General features: G+C 40.6%; 1 protein-coding gene across 2 annotated transcripts in view; it reads right to left on the reverse strand.

Moving 5' to 3' along the window:
* The window catches only part of ARHGAP10 (Rho GTPase activating protein 10), a 329,480-nt gene that overhangs the window by 232,605 nt on the left and 77,226 nt on the right, over positions 1-19,649 (reverse strand). For both annotated transcript variants that reach the window (XM_088448420.1, XM_088448421.1), the window contains exons 2-3: positions 3,987-4,082; positions 3,840-3,901 (exon numbers count right to left, since the gene is read on the reverse strand). In XM_088448420.1, the coding sequence (XP_088304546.1) occupies positions 3,840-3,901; positions 3,987-4,082 (158 nt within the window). The remainder of the gene's footprint in view (positions 1-3,839; positions 3,902-3,986; positions 4,083-19,649) is intronic.

Here is a 19,649-nt window from a genome sequence, read left to right on the forward strand (position 1 = left end):
TTGTTCCCTAGTCCATTACTATAAAAGGACTGTGAATTCTGCAATGGATATTATCTCCCCTGTGCATATACGACCCTGAACACCACACCGTCAAGCTCCTTGGTTTGACAACAGTGTTAGTGAGCTCAAGAAAAGTGGTCGGACTTGAAAGATTATTGAGGGAGACTGACCTGGCAGAGGATGAGCTAAAGATAATTAAACATATAAGAATATCAATCCACAATCACCTGTAAGAAAACAGAATTTCTGTCAAATGAGATCACAGCAGCAAACAAAAGGCCAGCTCAGCTTTTCCGCACAGTGGAGATGCTTTGTAAACCAGCATGTTTACAGCCTGATGAAACTCTCTCCCAGTCAAGATACAACAAGTTTGCCAACATCTTTGCAGATAAAGTATCCTCCATACGGGCTGGAATCCCCACAATGCCATCAAAGAGTGCCAAGTTTCTAAGCCTGCCAATATAAGCCATCTATCTTCATGGACCAGCTTTGACCCAATGGATGTAAAAGACATTGCTGAAATTGTCTGAATGTTGTATCCCACCATCTGTGATCTTGAACCTGCCTAAACAAAGCTTCTAATATGGTGTACGGTGTATTTGAAAAAAATAGTGCAATGCTCTCTGCAGACAGGCATTTTTCCAGCACCATTTAAGGAAGCATGTCATATTTGTATTTGTTTGTGAAAACTGAGTCTTTGGATGGAATGGACTCTGGGACAAGTGGCTGAAAGCTGGGCGGCCTAAAATAGTTTTTGCTCATGGACTAGAGTAAATAATGGTTGAATAAGAGTGCACTGTGTGTAACTGGTAGCGTAACTGGTAGCCAAGATCTGGCTGCTGGCAACTGGAGACACTGGTGGAACAGCCGTAGTCTTGTTTGCAATCAAAGTGGAGATACTAGATGCATGCAGGTAGACAAAATGAAGGAGAGCTTCGGTAACTTCAACCAGGCTAGAACCAGATGGGAACAGAATCAAGAGGTACCCAAAGTACTCTGGAGCGGTCTGCTGGAACATCCGAAATGGGAGCGGATTGCTGGAACATCTGAAATGGGAGCGGATTGCTGGAACATCCGAAATGGGAGCGGATTGCTGGAACATCCGAAATGGGAGCGGATTGCTGGAATATCCGAAATGGGAGCGGATTGCTGGAACATCCGAAATGGGAGCGGATTGCTGGAACACCAGAAAGGGACTGAAATGGGACTGGATTGCTGGAACACTGGAATGGGACTGGATTGCTGGAACACCAAAATGGAACTGAAATGGGACTGGATTGCTGGAACATCCGAATGGTATCGGATTTGCTGGACCACCAGAATGGAACGCAATACTAGAGCCAGTAGTGCAGCAAGATGACAGGTGTACGTGAGCCGTCAGGTCCCGTGGAACTCTGCTAGCATCAGGCATCTTATTTTGCTGATAATGCATCTAAGATGCAATGCGCTGTGACTAGGATGCACCAGGAGACAGTGCGGAATCATTTGTATATCTGTGTGTGACCGAGACTGTAAAAGGAACTTGGTGTGGAAAAAAGCTGTGGCCGCTGCACCATAGCACTTTAATGCCGATTGATAGACTCAGTCACACACAGATATACAAGGTCACATATCAAATTAATCAGCACAGTCTCCTGGTGCGTCCTAGTCGCATAGAACTGTCTACACAAAAGGACGCAATGAAGACCCCCGGCTCCAGCAGAGTCTCATAGGACCAGGCTTACCAAGAGGGGATGTTTGGCGCGACTGCAGCAAAGACTAGTGATGACCCATCTGTACATCTATAGCTGGAACCGCCTGCAAGGACAAGGCATCTTAGAAGGTGTTCTACAGAAGATCATGCCTTAAACTGATCAGCTCCATATGTTTGACACAAATACATTTGGTAAGAGCACATGAATATGCAGACTGTAGAAGTCACCTCGCTAAAACATAAATCACGAATGTAAGCCGGCCAACTACACCTTGATTTATTACAATATTGCTACGGCTGCTATTATTTTATGTACAATTTGAATTTAAGATATTTCCCACAGAACTTTAGATAGGCAGGTAATTCCTAAGGAGGTCTATTACTCTTCTTCAGAAAAAGTCCATAAATAACAGGTCTGCGATGAAAAAGCTTTAACAAATTTATGTGATACTTATAGATTTTTTCTTCTGAACATGAAAATGACTCCCGATTTTGCAAAACGTGTATTTATGAATAAGTCATTTTTTTCATATTCTTTAAAGTAAAAAATGTATTCTGCCTACATTATAAAACATTGTCTTAAATGAATTCAGTCGGTAGTATAGAACGTTGTAATTCAGTTCTCGTCATAAAACTTCCCCCCAGCCAAGTGCCAGTTTAAGGTCCATTTGGGCCTGGAGCTGAAACTTACAGAGGGCCTAAACCTCATACTGTCTAAAGGAACATTGCACACACACACACACACACACACACACACACACACTACATATACAATACACACCACTCATACAGTACAGTATACACACTAACTGATGCTACTCATCAAGTAGCCATCATAGATCAAATTACAGTACTAGGCTTCATGCAGCAGCAGCAATCCTATCCGAAGCTAAACTGAAAGGAAGGCATTTTTACAGGCCCTGACATTAGAAACTTAATAAAAGATGAAAATTTTGGGCGTGTAATGAATATTGTGGAACTTTCGGTGTGGACTTCGTTCAAACAAGTGATTTCAAAATTTTTAGACAATGTCAATAATCCAAACTACAAAGAAATTGTCAGGGAAATTCTTAATAGTTACAGAAACCTTGCCTGCAATATGAGTTTAAAGGTACTTTTTTTTTTTTTTTTTTTTAATTCCCATATTGAGCATTTCCTGAATAATCTCAGAGACTACAGTGAAAAGCAGGGTGAACGGTTCCACCAAGACATTAAAGATGTAGAAAGAAGATACCAGGGTCGTTGGGATGTCAGCATGATGGCTGACTACTGCTGGATGATACACAGAGATGACACAGAAAAAGCTTATAAGCGAAAAGCGACAAAATGAAGTTTGAAGACAAAAAAAAACAAGATATTAACGATTTTTTCAATAATTATGGTTTTGTTTCTAGTATGGTTTGATTTTACTGTTATTTTATTACGTAATTAAGACAAAAACACCGTGATATCATCTACACTTCGTATTTCACAAAAATATGTCAAAAACAATTAAACTTCTTGTTGTTTCTTAAAAATGTATGTAACCCCCTTATAGGTAACTGTGATGTGGTAATTTTTTTTAAAATACTATTTTTTGATGTACACAGGAGTATAATTAAAAATATAAAAGTATTATTAAAAAAAAAGATTTCAATACCTTACATTTCGCAGACCTGTGTAATTTGATTTAGGATGGAATTCAATTAGCAGCGATAATTTACCGCATTCTAATTGATCCCTCTGGGCTATTCAATTAGCACCGAATGCAGCCGGCAGGCAGCACTGATATGTTTTTGGGGTCTGATCAGACCCGAAAAGAAATCCCTGATAGCTAGCAAGTTAACGGGTGAAGCAAAGTTGTTCCATGAAAATCCTTTATTGTAAAGTATGGAATGGGCCAAATGAATGTATATTAAGGTGCCTATTCATTGGCATGGAATCTTGGAATGGCACATTAACATGCAATCAAGAGGCCCAAACATTACAATATTGTCTCTCATTTTTCCATGATAGATCCCTTTTAAGAAATAGGAAAACATGCAAAATGTCATCATGAGTAGAAGAGATCTGGGAGTTCAAATTAGAACCATCATACTTAAACAAATCAGGTACATAATAAGTTCAGACACAAAATAAAGGTTACAATAAAAGCCAAACAACTCACCATTATCTCCCTCTGCTCTTCAAGATTTTGCAAAAATGTAGAAAAAAGGTGTAGAGACGCATCTGCAATACAATTAAAGTGATCAACCAAGGCAGACTGTAGACCCAGGTGCCAAAAGAATAAGCAGCGTCAAAAAGATCAACTTACCGATACATCTCTCATCATCAGTCTCCGCATCGCCAATGAATTCAAATTTAAAATCCCTGAGTGAATGGGCAAACTTTCTCTGAGCTGTGGATAAGTCTGAAAAGGAAAGATGTGTTAGAAAAGGGAATACACAAATAGCAATTCTTCAGAAATGTTCTAATAGTTTATAAACCATACAACAGATATATATATAGTACACACAAAGAACACGGTCTCGCTTAATGCTCAAAAATTTAATATCAATTCGAATTGTTAAACAAATAAATAAAAATCTAGATGTTTTAAAAGGGCAACTCCTAGTTTGGATATCTTTAAAGGTAAAAGGAGCAAAAACAATCAGAGGGTGGTAATGTTTTGAACAGTGACAAATATCGTAGCTGCGTGAAAAATTACTATATAACACACACACACATATATATATATATATTATATATGTGTTCTAAATGAACAAAATCATCAGTATAGGTATAGTCGACGTTTCAAGGTCCTAAGACCTCTTCATCAGGACTGTACATAAACAAACCGTATAGAGTCCCGATGAAAAGGTCTTACAACCTTGAAACATCGACTATATCTGTACTGATGATTTTGTTCATTTAAAACCTTTTTCTACTATTCATCCTGGGAGTGCAGCCTCTGTTTTCCTTAATTCTGTGGTGCTGCCATATATCACTAGAGGAAAAGTTTCTTCTATTTGTCTTTAGGAGGGCACCCCTTATCATTATGTTCGTCCAGAGTGCCGAACGATTTGGACATATACAATATTATATATATATATATATATATATATATATATATATATATATATATATATATATATATACACACACATACATATATATATATATATACACATACACACACTCGTATATATACATACACATACACAAAATAATTTGTCCTAGAACTTGTCCTAAAAATGTTCTAGATAATTTATCATGATAGATAGGTCCTGATTCAGAGTTGTACGCCATGCCAATATTTCCGCAATTGGCCGGTGTTTTTATGGTACATGTGTCCAAGTCACATGGCGCATGTTTCCAGATGCCTCTGTGATGTCGTTCGCAGAGAGGATTTAGACGCAGTGCGATTGACAGTTAGGGACCGTTTGTGGGCGGTAACGGAGGGATGGCTAGAAAAACGTTGGTGTGCCTCCACCGTTTTATAGGCATGTTGGATCAAGCGACTGACTTTGTAAGCAGTTTCACTGGTGCCAGCATCTTAGTTCAGCTTACCTTCCCTGAGTAGCCATAGGTGTACCTGACTGATGATATGCCTTTGTACGCAGCCGCTGCTGCTGTTTACGCAGCTGCTTGGATTTGCAAAGCCGCTGGTAGGCGTCTCATTACAAATACTGGCAGCTGCATCATTTCTATATTAACTCACAGTATCTGCGTAAAAAGACAGTCACAACGGGATTAGCTTACAACTCTGAATCAGGCAGATAGTATATATAATATAGGTCATTATTAATGTATATTTCTGACAAAAGCATTACAAATCATGGTGAAAAGTCAACTATTAAAATGAGGAAATGAAAGAAAATGTCACCAGTTTTAGTTTACTGCCAAAAGGGAAACATAACCTCTACATTACTTGAGCACTAATTAAAAACAAGGTAACTCATACTCTCATCATACAAGAGAAAGCTTTGACAGATTGCAAAGCAGCCCAAGATATAGATTGTGTAACAGAACGCCTAGATTAGACCATCATTCTTATCATCAGGTTTTACTTTAATATTTCTGCTTAAAATGTTCAAATACTACTTTTGAAAATCCACAACTTATAGACTAAAGAGAATAAGGAGCAGAAAAGCAAAGCAAAAAAAAAAGGTTTCACAGGTTCTGCGATGTTGGCAAAGCATTATGGCAGATGTAGCGAGGATCAGCTGTAGTGCCAAAGATTGCGCAGACTGAGATGAAAGGGTCCATGGTGAGTCAGTGTATCTCCTGGGCGAGGCATTAAAGGAGAACTCTCCAGTCAACAAGTTCTAACAAATAGCTCTCCACCTCCAATACAGCAGAACCATTTTGAAGTTCTCTGCTAACTCACACAAATAAAAACACTATATATCTGTAGAATTCTATTATTTTTTTCAAATCTATATTATTAGAATTATGTAAGGATTTAAACAATTTCTCAAAATATTACATACAAAGATGAGCCAAACAAGAAGTATAATCTTAACCAAAATAGCAAGCAATGGCTGAAATAATGGCACAGTTGGCTCATTAACACAAGAGACCTGGTTAACAATTATAGCAGTCTGATAATAAAACACAGCGTCAATGAACCTGAAATGATTTTGAAAAGAATAGAGAAAATTTAAGTCTGGAAAATAGGGATTGAATGGAGAGAAACACATATGGGGGGGGGGGGGGGGGGGGCTGGGGCTGAAGGTATGAATCCGGCCATACTCTTTAAAAATATGGGCAGACTCGGCAGACTTGCACTCATTCCTTCATCTCGCAGGCTATTACAGAGCCCTATGGACTAAACATGGGCAGTAGGAGAAGGAGAATTATGAATAACTGGACACAGGAGAAGCATCTTGCCAAGAACTCAATGTGTGCTGGTGATCTGGAAAAATGCATCCAAGCTGTATACTCAATGATACATAGTTCCCTTCAGTATCCATTAAATCCTTCCTCAATCATCTGACCTATGTTGGAGGAATTGTGCACCATCCAGAAACTATGCTCCATGCTTAGTGAATCTTTCCAAAGATTTACAGCATTCTGGACTTCAGAGAGACAAATTATAGAACAAGTGAATAAAGTTAAACACTCATTCTATGCTTTATTGCTTCATCCAATCAAATAGCAAGTTTATAAAACATCCTTAGTAAGGCCAATACTCAGATCGCAGCTGCATGGATAACATATGTGCCTCAGGGAAGGAAAATGTGACACAGATGTAATAACCTATGCCAGTTTCCCCAACTCCAATCCTCAGATATCCCTAGCAGTGCATACGCTTCCAGATCTCATAGTTGGTGCACAGGTGTATTTATTACTGGCTGACACATTTTTAATTATTTAACTTTTCATACTGAGGAGATCTGTAAAACATGCACTGTTAGGGGTCCCTGAGGACTGGAGTTTGGAAACATTGCCCTGTACCCTTGCCTAAACCATTCCTCTACCCTTTATTCCTTACCTACTCTTCCTACTATCCCTAAATTTCCTCTCCAAAAAATATATGTTATGCTCTTGGGACAAAAGGTAGTATTAAAAAAGTGTCATGGGAGAATCAGGGTTCTTTTAATATTCCATCCTTAACTTTAAAAGGATTAAGGACAAGTAAAGAAGACTCAAAGCAGATCTATTGTATGTGGGGATGAAAACAAAAAAGCTCTTTATGATGTCTCATATAGATTTCCCACCCCTCTTGGTTCTTTATGCATTCTTTTTCTCATATATCCTTTTTGATTGTATGTTCTCATTTTCAAAATGAAATAAAAAGTTTAAAAAGTAAAACATACTGTAGCATTTCAATAACAAGGTACTGTATATTTGAACAACCAAGAACATATTACAGCTGCAAATTCTTCTTCTTTACACATAAAATTGTTGGCATAAAAGCCCAACTTAAAACAATGTTTGGTGTGCTCCTGTTAACACCCCCAGACATGACGGGAAAAGATCTTGCATAGATATGGTTAGTGACTACGGTGCCAAATACTGGGGGTACTTAATGAGCATTTTCAAATCACTGTTTAACAAAGATCTTCAAGGAACTGTTCAGTTACTGTTGTGTGCTACTATTTATATTCTGATTGGAAGTGTCGTCAGTAGTACATCCACTGCTACTAAAGGTGTGTACACACACAACGATGTAAGTAATGCACGATTTTCCCTTGAAAAAGTGAACGAAAATCGTTTTACAAAGTAGTTGGTTTTACTTTACATAATAAACGATTTTCTGTGTGTTGAAGGAAAAATGTTGCAACTTCTATTGAAAATCGTTCAGTTGGCCAGTCTGACTGAACTACAAACGACAAACGAGAACGCGCATGAACGATAATAGTTCATAGTTTTACACTGAACGCTTTTTTGAACGATAACGACGTCGTTATAGTTAAATCGTTCAAAAAAAATTGTTGTGTGTACACGCACCTTTAGGCATAACTAATGCCATACATGATTTTAGTGGGGTCTCACTCACAGCATTAACATGCAAACGCCATCTCGGACGGCCGGAAGAGAAGTGCGAGAACTGGGCTGGATATTCAAATTTCCTCTTAGTATGTAAACTGTGAAATCAACTTCATGAATAGTAAGAGCAGGCAAGTAATTCTGGTGCCGAATGCACATCCCATGCCAGCTGATATGGGTTGGGTTTGTCAGCACTGACACGACTCTCCTCTCCCAGCTGTCAGCTCCGGAAGGGCCTATGCATTCCAGCAACTGTAATCATGTTAGAGAATTGTGTCTATTATTACTACACAGGGGCGTATCTTCCTATTGGCAAGGATGGCACTTGCCAGGGGCGCCAGCCGGTGGGGGGCACCGGTGGGGGCCCCCCCACCGGCCGATGCCCCTGGCAAATGCCATTCGCAGCTAAAACTTCCCCCTGATGAGTCCAATTATTTTTTTTTTTAGATGGAGACAGCTGTGTCTCCATCTCAATACAAGCGGCAAACGCTGCCGCAATCACAGCTACAGAATGTCAGCGGGAGCTGGGGAGCTGCTGCACATGCTCAGCCACAGCTGTTCCTTCTCCCTCCTCACAGTATGTAGTGCTGCGGCTACAGATTTCCTCCTCTCAGCCCCAGGTACGTGATTGTGTGTGAGTGTGTGTGTGTGTGGTGTGCCATGTACTTTAAGTGTGCTATGTACATGTAGGTGCAGTGCTAGGTATGTGTGTACAATGTGTGTGTGTGGTGTGCCATGTACAGTATGTGTGCTATGTATGTGCAGTGCCAGGTATGTGTGTGCAGAAAGCTCCATGTGCCAGGTGTCTGACTGCCATGTGAGAGGTGATTGGTTTGAGTACAGGGTATGACAGCATTTTGAAATGTGTGTTAAATAAAAAAGAGAGGATGTGACTGATGGTACTTGGGGAGGTGGAAAGATGGAGGGGTAGTCAGTCAGGGAGAAGATAGGCGGCGGCCAGGAGATGCCAGGGATAAAGGAAGAGGAAGCTACAAGCAAGAATTAATAGAAGCAGAAAATGAACAGGCCCAAACAGCACCCCCTGTCCTGTGGTGCCCTGTGCCTTGGCACATGCCACACCACCTTAGTTACGGCCCTGAGTATTTGTCTCTTTTAAATAATTTCATTCAATCACAACCAAGTCGATCTCAGTGTGAATCATCAGCAATTACAGATGGTTTCAGTGTGAATCACCAGCATAGTCAGATGCAGATGGTAGATCATGCGATGAGAAAAAAAGGAATATTAATGAAAAAAGAAAATAACAAAACAACTTGCCTTCATTGATGCTTCATATAGAGTGTGAACACATTAGTTAAGACAGGTGTCTCACATCACTACTTTACTGTGGAGAACCATGCTCCTTTAGCAATCATTGGCAAAAATATAATCAATGCCACATAATACAGAACCACCACCACTAGTAACTATAGTCCCTGCGTTCATACTATTTACTACATTAATCAGTTAAAAATTTTCCAGCAGCCAAAGAATGCCCTTGTTTGTTTTTGTTTAAAAAACAAATCTACATAAACTATATAATATTTAGCTTTGGAACCCCGGTAATAGGGTCTATACGTGGCCAGGGATTGCGGTGCGGTTTTAGAGGGATAGTGGTGTGACCACGAGGGGAGGGGGGTTTCTGTTGTACTTTCTGGCACCATTGTTTTATATGAAATGTGGTCTGATTACTGGAGGGTGGGGGGTGGAGCAGGGGAACAGTGCAGAGCAGGGGGGGGGGGCCTCCATTTTACTATATCCATTCAACTGCGACCATTTTGTGGACTAGTATAGCATGTATAACACTGTGCTCCTCAATCACTCATGTAATTTTTTTTTTTTTGGGGGGGGGGGGGGGGGGGACGGGACAGTGATCTGGCTCCTACACTTTTATCCTGGCTCCTAGATTTTAGAAAAATTTGTCAAGCCCTGTATAGGTAGTGCTAGAAATCATTAAAATGAACCATAGTTTATAAATAAAACACAACTTGTCTTTTCTTATTTTAACCACTTTACCGCGGACAACGAGTGGAGCTCTTCCTCCGCATTTATATCAAAACTGCGCAGAATGGGTCCCATTTGTCATCTCCACTGAAAGATACCTACCGTGCCTTGCTGGTTATAAGTAACAATGAGGAGTTGAGGTGAAGGCGGCTCAATATGACATCATTGAAGATCTCCCCCATCCTGGCTTCCACTAATTCAGAGGAACCCACATTTGAAAGGGGGTACCTCTAGAGAGATCACAACATGACGCCCAACATGACACAAAACATTACTTTTCCAGAGATGGGGGAGGAGAGCTAATGCCCAGATCTTGCGCCCATCCTATGTCAAAAACAACAACAAAAAACTCCACAGGCAACCAATCACTTAGCGTGGTAGATTCTCTCATTTTCAAAATGGTATGCTTTGTCGAACTACCTTATTATTCCTACACACTGTTTGCATTTAGTTTAAGACAAGGAAAACTATCAAAAGATAAATAAATCGCTAATCATTTTCAAGTGCTGATTTTATGAAAAGTTACGTTTAGAATCCTGCTCTGTGTTATTTTGGAAAGGTGGATAGATTTTATCTATCATAAAATAGGGTTATAAACTAATTGCAGGGTATATTCAATAAAATAAATAGAAGGTATTTTCGTGGGTACTGCATAAAAAATATGGATATTGATGTCAAGATTACAACAAAAAAAACTGTCTCACCCCCTGGGGTGAGAAAAGCCTCAGCTGCAAAGGGGTTAAAAAAACAACAACATAATACTGCAGTTTCTCAACACAGTGACAAGTTCTTCCTTGTTAATGAGACATCCCGTTGTCTGCAAGATAGGCGAATGATAGTGCAACGCTCCCTGAGAAACAGAGAGGAAGTGTTTTTAGCACGGTTACAATACAACAATGAATGCCCTGTGTGTGCGCTCGTCTATGCTGTGGGCGAAAAATCTGGTATTCCAGTCCTGTATTTGCATCCTCACCTCACAGAGCTCCTAAAATAAGGTCACCATAACAGAATATTAAAATTTGTAGATACTATAAACACAGGCAGTGTTAAAACACATACACATAACCTATATGAACATGGTGTAGTACCATAAACTGAAACCGGACAACTACACTGATTCTGAATCTTCAGAATGCAAGTTATGTGCAATATGCTACTACTTAATCTTACAGCTGCTTCTCACCTAACTTGGAGCGTGGTCATATGTACTGAATGACAAGCACTTAATAAAGCACACAGAATACAGCTTCAGAAACACACATACTGTAATCAGAGAACCTCTAGCAAGATGAGGGTAAAGGAAAGGCATAGAGCAAGGGTCTTCATTTGCCGGGCGCCCACTGAGATTTTGTTACCAGTGGGCGCCCGGCTCCCTACCTGAACCGCACCACCAGCCGGAGGCTGGAGCTCACTCCTGAGCTCCGGCTTCCACAGTGTGTGCAGTGCACTATGGGAGAGACGTCATGACGTCTCTCCCATAGTTCAGACAGAAGAGCAGCCAGGCGGACCGGAGGCTGCAGACACGGGAGCAGGGTTTAAGGTAGGTAGTAGAGTGGGTTTTCTTTTGTAAGCGGCTTCACTACTGGGGGCACTACTACTAGGGGGCATTTCTATTAGGGGCACTACTACTAGGGAGCATTTCTATTAGGGGCACTAGTACTAGGGGGCATTTCTTATGGGGGCACTACTAGGGGGCATTAGTACTACAGCACCACTACAGGGGGCACTACATAAGGGGCATTACCACTGTGGGCTCTACATAAGGGGCAGCACTACTGGGGGCACTGAATAAGGGGTACTACCACTACTGGTGGCACTACATAAGAGGCATTAGCACAGTGGGCTCTGCATAATCAGCTGCACTACCTGGGAGCACTGAATAAGGGGTACTACCACTACTGGGGGCACTGCATAAGGGGCATTGCATAAGGTGCACCACTAAAGTGGGCATTGCATTAGGGGCACTACTGCTGTAGTCATTTAGGGGCACTACTGCTGTAGTCATTATGTGTAAGGGGGACTACTGCAGTTGGCCTTGTATAAGGCACTACTACTGTGGGCATTGTGTATAAGGGGCACAAATGTGGGCATTGTGTAAAAGGGGCACTGCTATGTATCATACATGAATAATGGACACGACTATGTGGTGTAATGTGAATTGGTTGAATCAAGATTGTGCTACTGTGTGGCGTATAGCTTGGTGGCCCTCGGGCTTCGTTGAATTTTATAATGTGGCCCACACTGTGTAAAAGGTTGAAGACCCCTGGCATAGGCGATACATATGGACTATTGACACAACGTCATAAACAGATACAGCTTGTCCCTACCTAGGATCTTGAATACAATCAGCACAAATATAGATAGAGCAACAGGAAATATTTTAAACAGGACATGCAGAAAAAAAACAAAAACACACCTGAGTTTCTGATGGGGGGGTCTAGGTCTTTCAGTACTCAAATTTTACTAATCAGGCGGTAACACTTTATCATATCTCTTGACACTCTAATTTGGGCCATAGAAGGTGGGTGGATCTTGAGAATTCTATGCTTCAAAACGGGACGGTTGATGGAATCCTCTGGTTACCTAAATCGCCCAGACCAGCCTCGGCCTATATGATCCCCTTGGTTAGGTTTACTCTAACAATTTGGGATAGACTTCCTGTGTGCAGTGATTTAGCTGCTCCCCCATCCCCGATGTCCCCATGTGTAGCCAATCATTGTTCCCTATGGGTAAATTTAGTACTATGGCCAAATTCTGGCAAGGGCTTCAGATCAACCGGTTTCAACATGTGCAAAGTAAATTCTCACCATTCTCATTTGTAGACCTTCAGTATCACCACTCAATCCCTCATGCCACTACCAATACATGAGAATTGTCGGTCATTTATTAGTGTGCAGTCTTCACATCGTACCCTACAGCCACTGACCCAATTCTTTGTGTCTATTCCATAGGTCGTAAAGGTATATCTGTATTGTATCATTCCATTCTGGCACCATCTACACCTGACCGTGAACCCCGTGAATTGGGTTGGTAAACTGACATTTCAGCTCTCATTGACGACAAGGGTTAGACTTTTATTAATTAGATCCAGAAATGCTAAGGTTTCCGTCAGTGTGGCTATGAGAGAAATATGCTACAAGGTCTATACTATATAGTACCTGGTACCAGCTAAACAGCAACATCAAGTTCCTGTTTGAGACAGTGTAGGGAGAAGGGTACGTTCCTACATATCTTGTGGTCTTGTCAAATTATCAACTCGTACTGGGACTAAGTTTGGAATTTGATTTCACAGACATGTCTAATCGGTACTATGCAAAGTTTCCATAGCGTTTTACAACATGTTGGTAAACACCTAGATAGGGTAGTGGTCCATATCTGTAACACTGCCAAATCTCTTAATAGCTAAGAACTGGAAGTCTCCTGTGGCACCTTCACTAGCAGCCCTTCAGGCCTGGGTTCAATTTGTGGCCTCAATGGAATAAATTACGAGCTTGCAAAACAACTCGATGGCCACCTTTCACAAGATTTGGTCCTCGTGGTATCAATCTCAATCCTTACCTCTCCCTGGTCTATGCCTTTCACCTCTCACCCCTCTCTCTCGCTCACTTTCTCTCTTTCTTTTCCCCAGTATCACCTTTCCATTCTTCCATTTAATTTTGTTTTGTCCCTTTTCACTTATTAAGGCCCTTCCAATTATTCCCCATGTTTTATCACCCCCCCCCCCCTTAACGGCTTTGAAATGCTACCCTAATTTTTGTACTTTTATATTTTTTTTACCGATGTCTGATGGGTACTGGGGCTACTATATGGACCACCGGCTGTATAACTTTGATATATGGGTTCATTCTAGCACCCTGCACCTGTCACGAACTGTGCAGTTCCTTTTTCCTGCGTGAAGAGTCGCTCTCTGCTCTGGTACTTCCAGCACACTCAGCTGATACAACAAACTGCTGAGATACAGATCAGAGTGTGCTAGAAGCACCAGAGCAGAGAGCGGCAGCCCAGGCACGAAAGAGGAACTGCATGTGCTGTGACAGGTGCAGGGTGTTAGAATGACCACAATTGCTTTTTATTTGTACAATTTTGTTCAAGTTTTACCCACTGTATTGTATTTCTGCTTATGGAAAATAAAATACAAAGAAAGATTGTATTAAAAAAACAAATCTGAGCTCCATGACATTAATCAACAAACATGTACAGAGCTATTCAATTACATAAAATTCTCCCCTATGTAATGGCTGCATGATGTTATGTAAATAGAAACAATTAGTCTCCCATTACTTGCAGAGACTGCATTTAAGTGTTTGTTGGTTACTTTTCCATTTAAATGCTATGGTTATTTTGTAGTATTTTTAGCATATAACCACAAGAGAGCCAGAGCAGCACAGAGAGTGAAAGTCTTCTAGAACCGCACAGTTAAGGTACATGATGAAAGACTGTTATGCTTGCCAGCAGCTGGGCATTAAGATTTCTACAATGACTAGTTCATGTTTCCACTTTACCACACCACCGCTAAATAAAATGAGTTGCCAATGGCTGCTTTATTATTTGTGGCCAAAAATGGTACTTTCCCTAGTTGATGCTACATTTTGTGTATCAAGTGTTCCACCCACCTTTATGGGCAGATTCTATAAAGTGTAAGGTTTTATCTGTAGCATGCACGATATGCAGCTGCGCACACAGCGATTAGTCACAGGAGGGAAACCTTGGCTTATTTTTTTCTTGCACCTCTATGGATAATGAACGTTGCCTTTGTGTGCAAGGTTCTAGCAGAACCTGACCGCTAATTGAATCTGTCCAGAACAGACTATGAAGTTTATTGAACAGATGACAATCAAGGCTGCAGACAAATCTGATCAGATGAAAACAGTGATTAACATTGGGAAACATGGTGATTAACATTGCTGCCTCACAATGCTAAAGTCATGGGTTTGAGTCTGACCAAGTTAGTATACTTCCCTTTACTATCATTTTTTTTTTATTTTTTTTTCACAGCCCATAAACATTTTGGACTGTACCAGACAATGACAAACTATGGGTTGATTTTGTCAGAGAATTTAGAATGTAAGCTTCCATTGAGACAGGGCCTGTTGTGAATGATTTACATACTAACACACTTACTGTACCCTGGCCGTGACTGCGGCCTGTGGGGAGGCGCACACTTCAGCTCTCACTGATAGACCCTGCACAATTATTATATTGATTCACTACAGAGCAATGCAATCTAGGATTGATTCACCATTATATACATAAATAACAGACCTCACTCGCTTGAGTCCCATATGTGACAAACCTGGAAACCAGTTGTTTGAGTTGCACCTGGCCAATTGACTGGATCTAATAAATTAAATGCAGTGTTTCAAATTCTAGAAGCCTTAATTATTGGTATAGTCCTTAAAATGCCTACAGTAACACATATAGAACACAAATGAAAACAATATGTAATCTACCAACATACATACATACATACATACATAGTCTAATATGGAGTACACACTTGAAGGACTAATAGTCAGATCTGCCGACCCGCCAACCGATCAAACGAATTGGAATGGTTACGCACAAACGACCTTATGCATACACACTTACCAATCGGTCACCTGATAAGTCTGGCCAGAAGACCCAGCTGTGATGTCATTATTGCTGGCTCCTCAGGCCAGCATATAGGATATAGGTCGGTTGGTCGTGTGCACATACAAGCAGATATATCTTTAACATGTGTCAGATATATCGAATCTGCCGTGCAGCATTGCCGATGTTATATATCTGTGAAATTCCTCTTTCACAAATATATTGTGTACACACACTGCAAGATGGACTGAATCACGTATGAACGATATATCGCCTGGTGTGTACCCATCATAAGAATCAAGAGCTTATGTTCCACTTATCAGATATAAATAGTCCCTTCTGCTACTTGCTCTTTCAACACTTCACTTAGAACAGTACTGACATTACTACATGGTTACATAATAGTCTTATAGGATCCAAGCACACCATTAAGAGTCATTTTCTTGGGATATTTATTTCCTTCAATCCACCCACAGACAGCTGACAATTGAACCTAGTGTATGTGCGGTAGCAAATATAGACTGTAATAGAGCAGGGACTGATGTGAATGAATAAACATGCTCACTAAAGAATTGCATAACAGTGTACTAGGCCTATATAAACAATAATAAAAAATAGAATGATGGGTATTTTCACAGATAATACAATTTTTTGCAGATTTTTGATTTCATCCTATCCTATTTGTTTTGGGCGAACAAATAGGATAAATTTGCCCGAAAACACATAGGATCCGTGATGAGTTCACGGACCTATGCATTTTCTCCATTACGCTGGCGAATACATGCAACTTTTCGGGGATTCATTTTTGGGACACATCAGGTCCCAAAAACAATTCCTGATAAGTGCCGGTGTTGGGCCGGACTTCGGGGCTAATTGGAGAGCCCCGAGGGATCCATTAGTGCCCGAATCATGTTCAGGGCCAATTGGATAGAGCCCAAAGAGTTCACCAAGGCTACATTGAACTAAATGGCATTTCTTGAAAAAAAAAAAACAATTCAAAAGCACTCTATACTTTTGAATCTTTTTTTAAAGCTTTGTAGAACAGCTATTCCCAGACGCAATATGAAAGGGAGCCCATGCTTCTGTGATAGAATTAGTATATACAAATAAATGTGTGCAACATGTCGCACAATGAAACAAGGATTCCAGGTACCAAACGGATTTAAATCCCTATAGTCCAGTAATAAAAATTGCGTCCCTAAAAGATAAAGTCATGTTTACAGAAATTACAATTATGAATAATAAAGATCAATCTACTTTATGGCCCATAATAAATGGTCGAGGTATTCCATGGATAATATTCCAACATTCCAGTAAGAGTTCACATAAAGGACAGTGCTTTGGACACAGAATACCCAAGATAAATTATGGAAAATCTGAACAAAGACTAAGAATATATAAACAAGATTGATACATCTGTATCCCCTGTAGTACCAAATAAAGAAATTGTTTGAAGGAATGAGGCGCACACACATATTGTAAGTAGGTACTCCCAGTTAAATAAACATATAGCATGTTGGTGCATCTTCAGGCACTGGAGTAATTAAAATCAAAAAGTTCAGTGGTTTTTACCAACCAACAGTAAAGCTGGGTAAACACCTGAATGATACTGTATATCTGTAGATCGTCTGATCTGCCAGCAGCCCTGCGGAGGACCTCGCCGTGGGGGTAAGTATTGGTAAATACCAGTGGCTTTTTCGTTTGTTTCAGTTATACTAAACGAAAAATGGCACTGGTGTTTACCTTTGTTGATAAATGGGGGCCCCTGTCTGCTCCTGCAGCCGAGTCCTCGTACACTACTGCAGCACAGTCCTCTTCATTCAGTCTGGTTATATGTAGTTTTAGAAATGGCCAGCTCGGTAGAGATGTCGCCGGGTCACATTGCCGCGAGTAGCTGCTAAACTACTTCCAGAGTCTGGACAGATATGTACGGAGCTCGGGAGGATACCTGGATGTGGGCTGGACTTTAGCTGGGGGTGGGCTGCATTTGGCCTCACCATAATTTAAAGGAATACAAAAAAAGAGTCAGCTTTGACACCATCATTGAGGATGTTTCCGCACCTCTCTAATACTAGACATTGCTTTAAAAACTATAAATTACAAGGTCTGGTTAAAAATTGCATTTTCTGCTTAGATATATTTTTCTTACACAGAGTACCAGCATATATCCGACAAGCCTTCAAGCAGGTGTCTAAAGATTTCTCTGGAATACGGCCATGCATGTGACATGCTTTGGCACACGTAAAGACTACATTACACAAGTGCACACACACATAAAACGTGAAAAAAATCAGGTCAAGTTCTCAAACAAATCTTTCAAACAGATGTTTTCAATATCCTACCATGAGAATGGCTAACGATTCAGTATGGAAAAGTTGATATTTGCATTTATGGTGAAGCAGAAATTTATAAACCCATATATTATTCCCAAAGGTAAACTATACAAGTGGAAGGAAACCATTTCTTGTTGTTAATTTTAATGTGATAAGTATGTCATGACAAATCCCATCACCCACTGGCATTTGTTTTCCATTTGAAAATTGGAAGTTCAAACACAAGTGTATACACTTGTCAAGGCAAATGTGTTGTTTCAAGTGGCTGTTAACGAATGTTTTTGAGTTCGGGAAGCAGATAAACACATTCAGCAGAACAAGCAACATTTGACAACCAACGCAACACAAGTACAAATGTGACTAGGTATGCGGACAATGTAAACAGACCTCTTTACATGCATCAGTGATGGCAAAATACACGCTATAGCGCAGTTTTACGTGCTACAGGAAGTTGGGGGGGGGGGGGGGGAGACCAGATTTTTTACACCGAGCAGGTCCTGCAGGACGCGCTGTTCGTACTGAGTGCAGCGCAGCAGCATCCAATCACCACCAGTGGTGTCTTCTCAAAAAATCGCCGCTGGCAGATTCTCCTCACTACAGATCCCAAAATCAAAAAATACATTATGTGATAAAGTATGTATAAAAAACTTCCATAACAATAACGGAGAGGGTATACTCGCACAAATTTATCTATAGATTCTTCTGGCATTAAGTCTAAACGTAAATACGGAGTTGCCAGACACAAATCTGGGACTTAAACCTAGACATTTCTGGACAGCGCCAACAAAATAAGTAAAAAAAGTACAGGTCTAACCTATGTTACATACTTTACCGTAGGTTTGTATTTCGATTGTAAGGAGGGAATTCAACTGTTTCTGGGTGCCCGATAGAGCTATTCAATTGTTTTCGGATCGGACTTGAGTGAAGCGAGCGCCCATTATTTCTGCTGGCTCTCTCCTGAGGTTGTGAGCAGAGATGTGCTCAAAGTACGGCTTTTCAGCGCCCAAACTGCATATTCAGCAGCGCACCCAATAGTTTAGATAGGTTTAGCTGCATTACACGTCTAAACCCGATGCATTTGTGCGCGACATGTGTGAAAAGTAATGTGTGTGCGAAACAATTGAATATCATATCCCCGATCTAGTCCCTTTAGATGGTAGATCGGGTGCAAAAAAAACAATTGAATTCCCCACTAGAGTGAGTGCACAATCTACAGAGGTTGTCCACTTATGGGAAATTGTTCCTCATCACCTAACACCTGTAGTGCATATAGCTGGAGTAATCAGTTTATCTAATCCTCTGCAACAGTGCTATTGAGAGTGTAATACTGGGTACACACTGGCCGATATATTGGCCGATCAATTGATCGGCCAATATATCATGACCCGTCGGCCAGTGTATACAGACGATATGTCTGTGAACGGCACAGCAGCAGCACAGTCAGGGAGAATGCCAAATATTTAGTAACATCACCACGTAAATCTTCAGTAAGAAACACACCTACCACCGGACTGTTGCTGGATTACCATGTACTGCCAACTGGGAGACCTTATGATATACATGCCATGCCCTACAACTGTCATAACACACAGTAC

The sequence above is a fragment of the Taudactylus pleione genome, unplaced genomic scaffold (genome assembly GCF_031769625.1).
Source record: "Taudactylus pleione unplaced genomic scaffold, aTauple2 ptg000021l, whole genome shotgun sequence".
In the NCBI taxonomy this organism is placed as follows: Eukaryota; Metazoa; Chordata; class Amphibia; order Anura; family Myobatrachidae; genus Taudactylus; species Taudactylus pleione.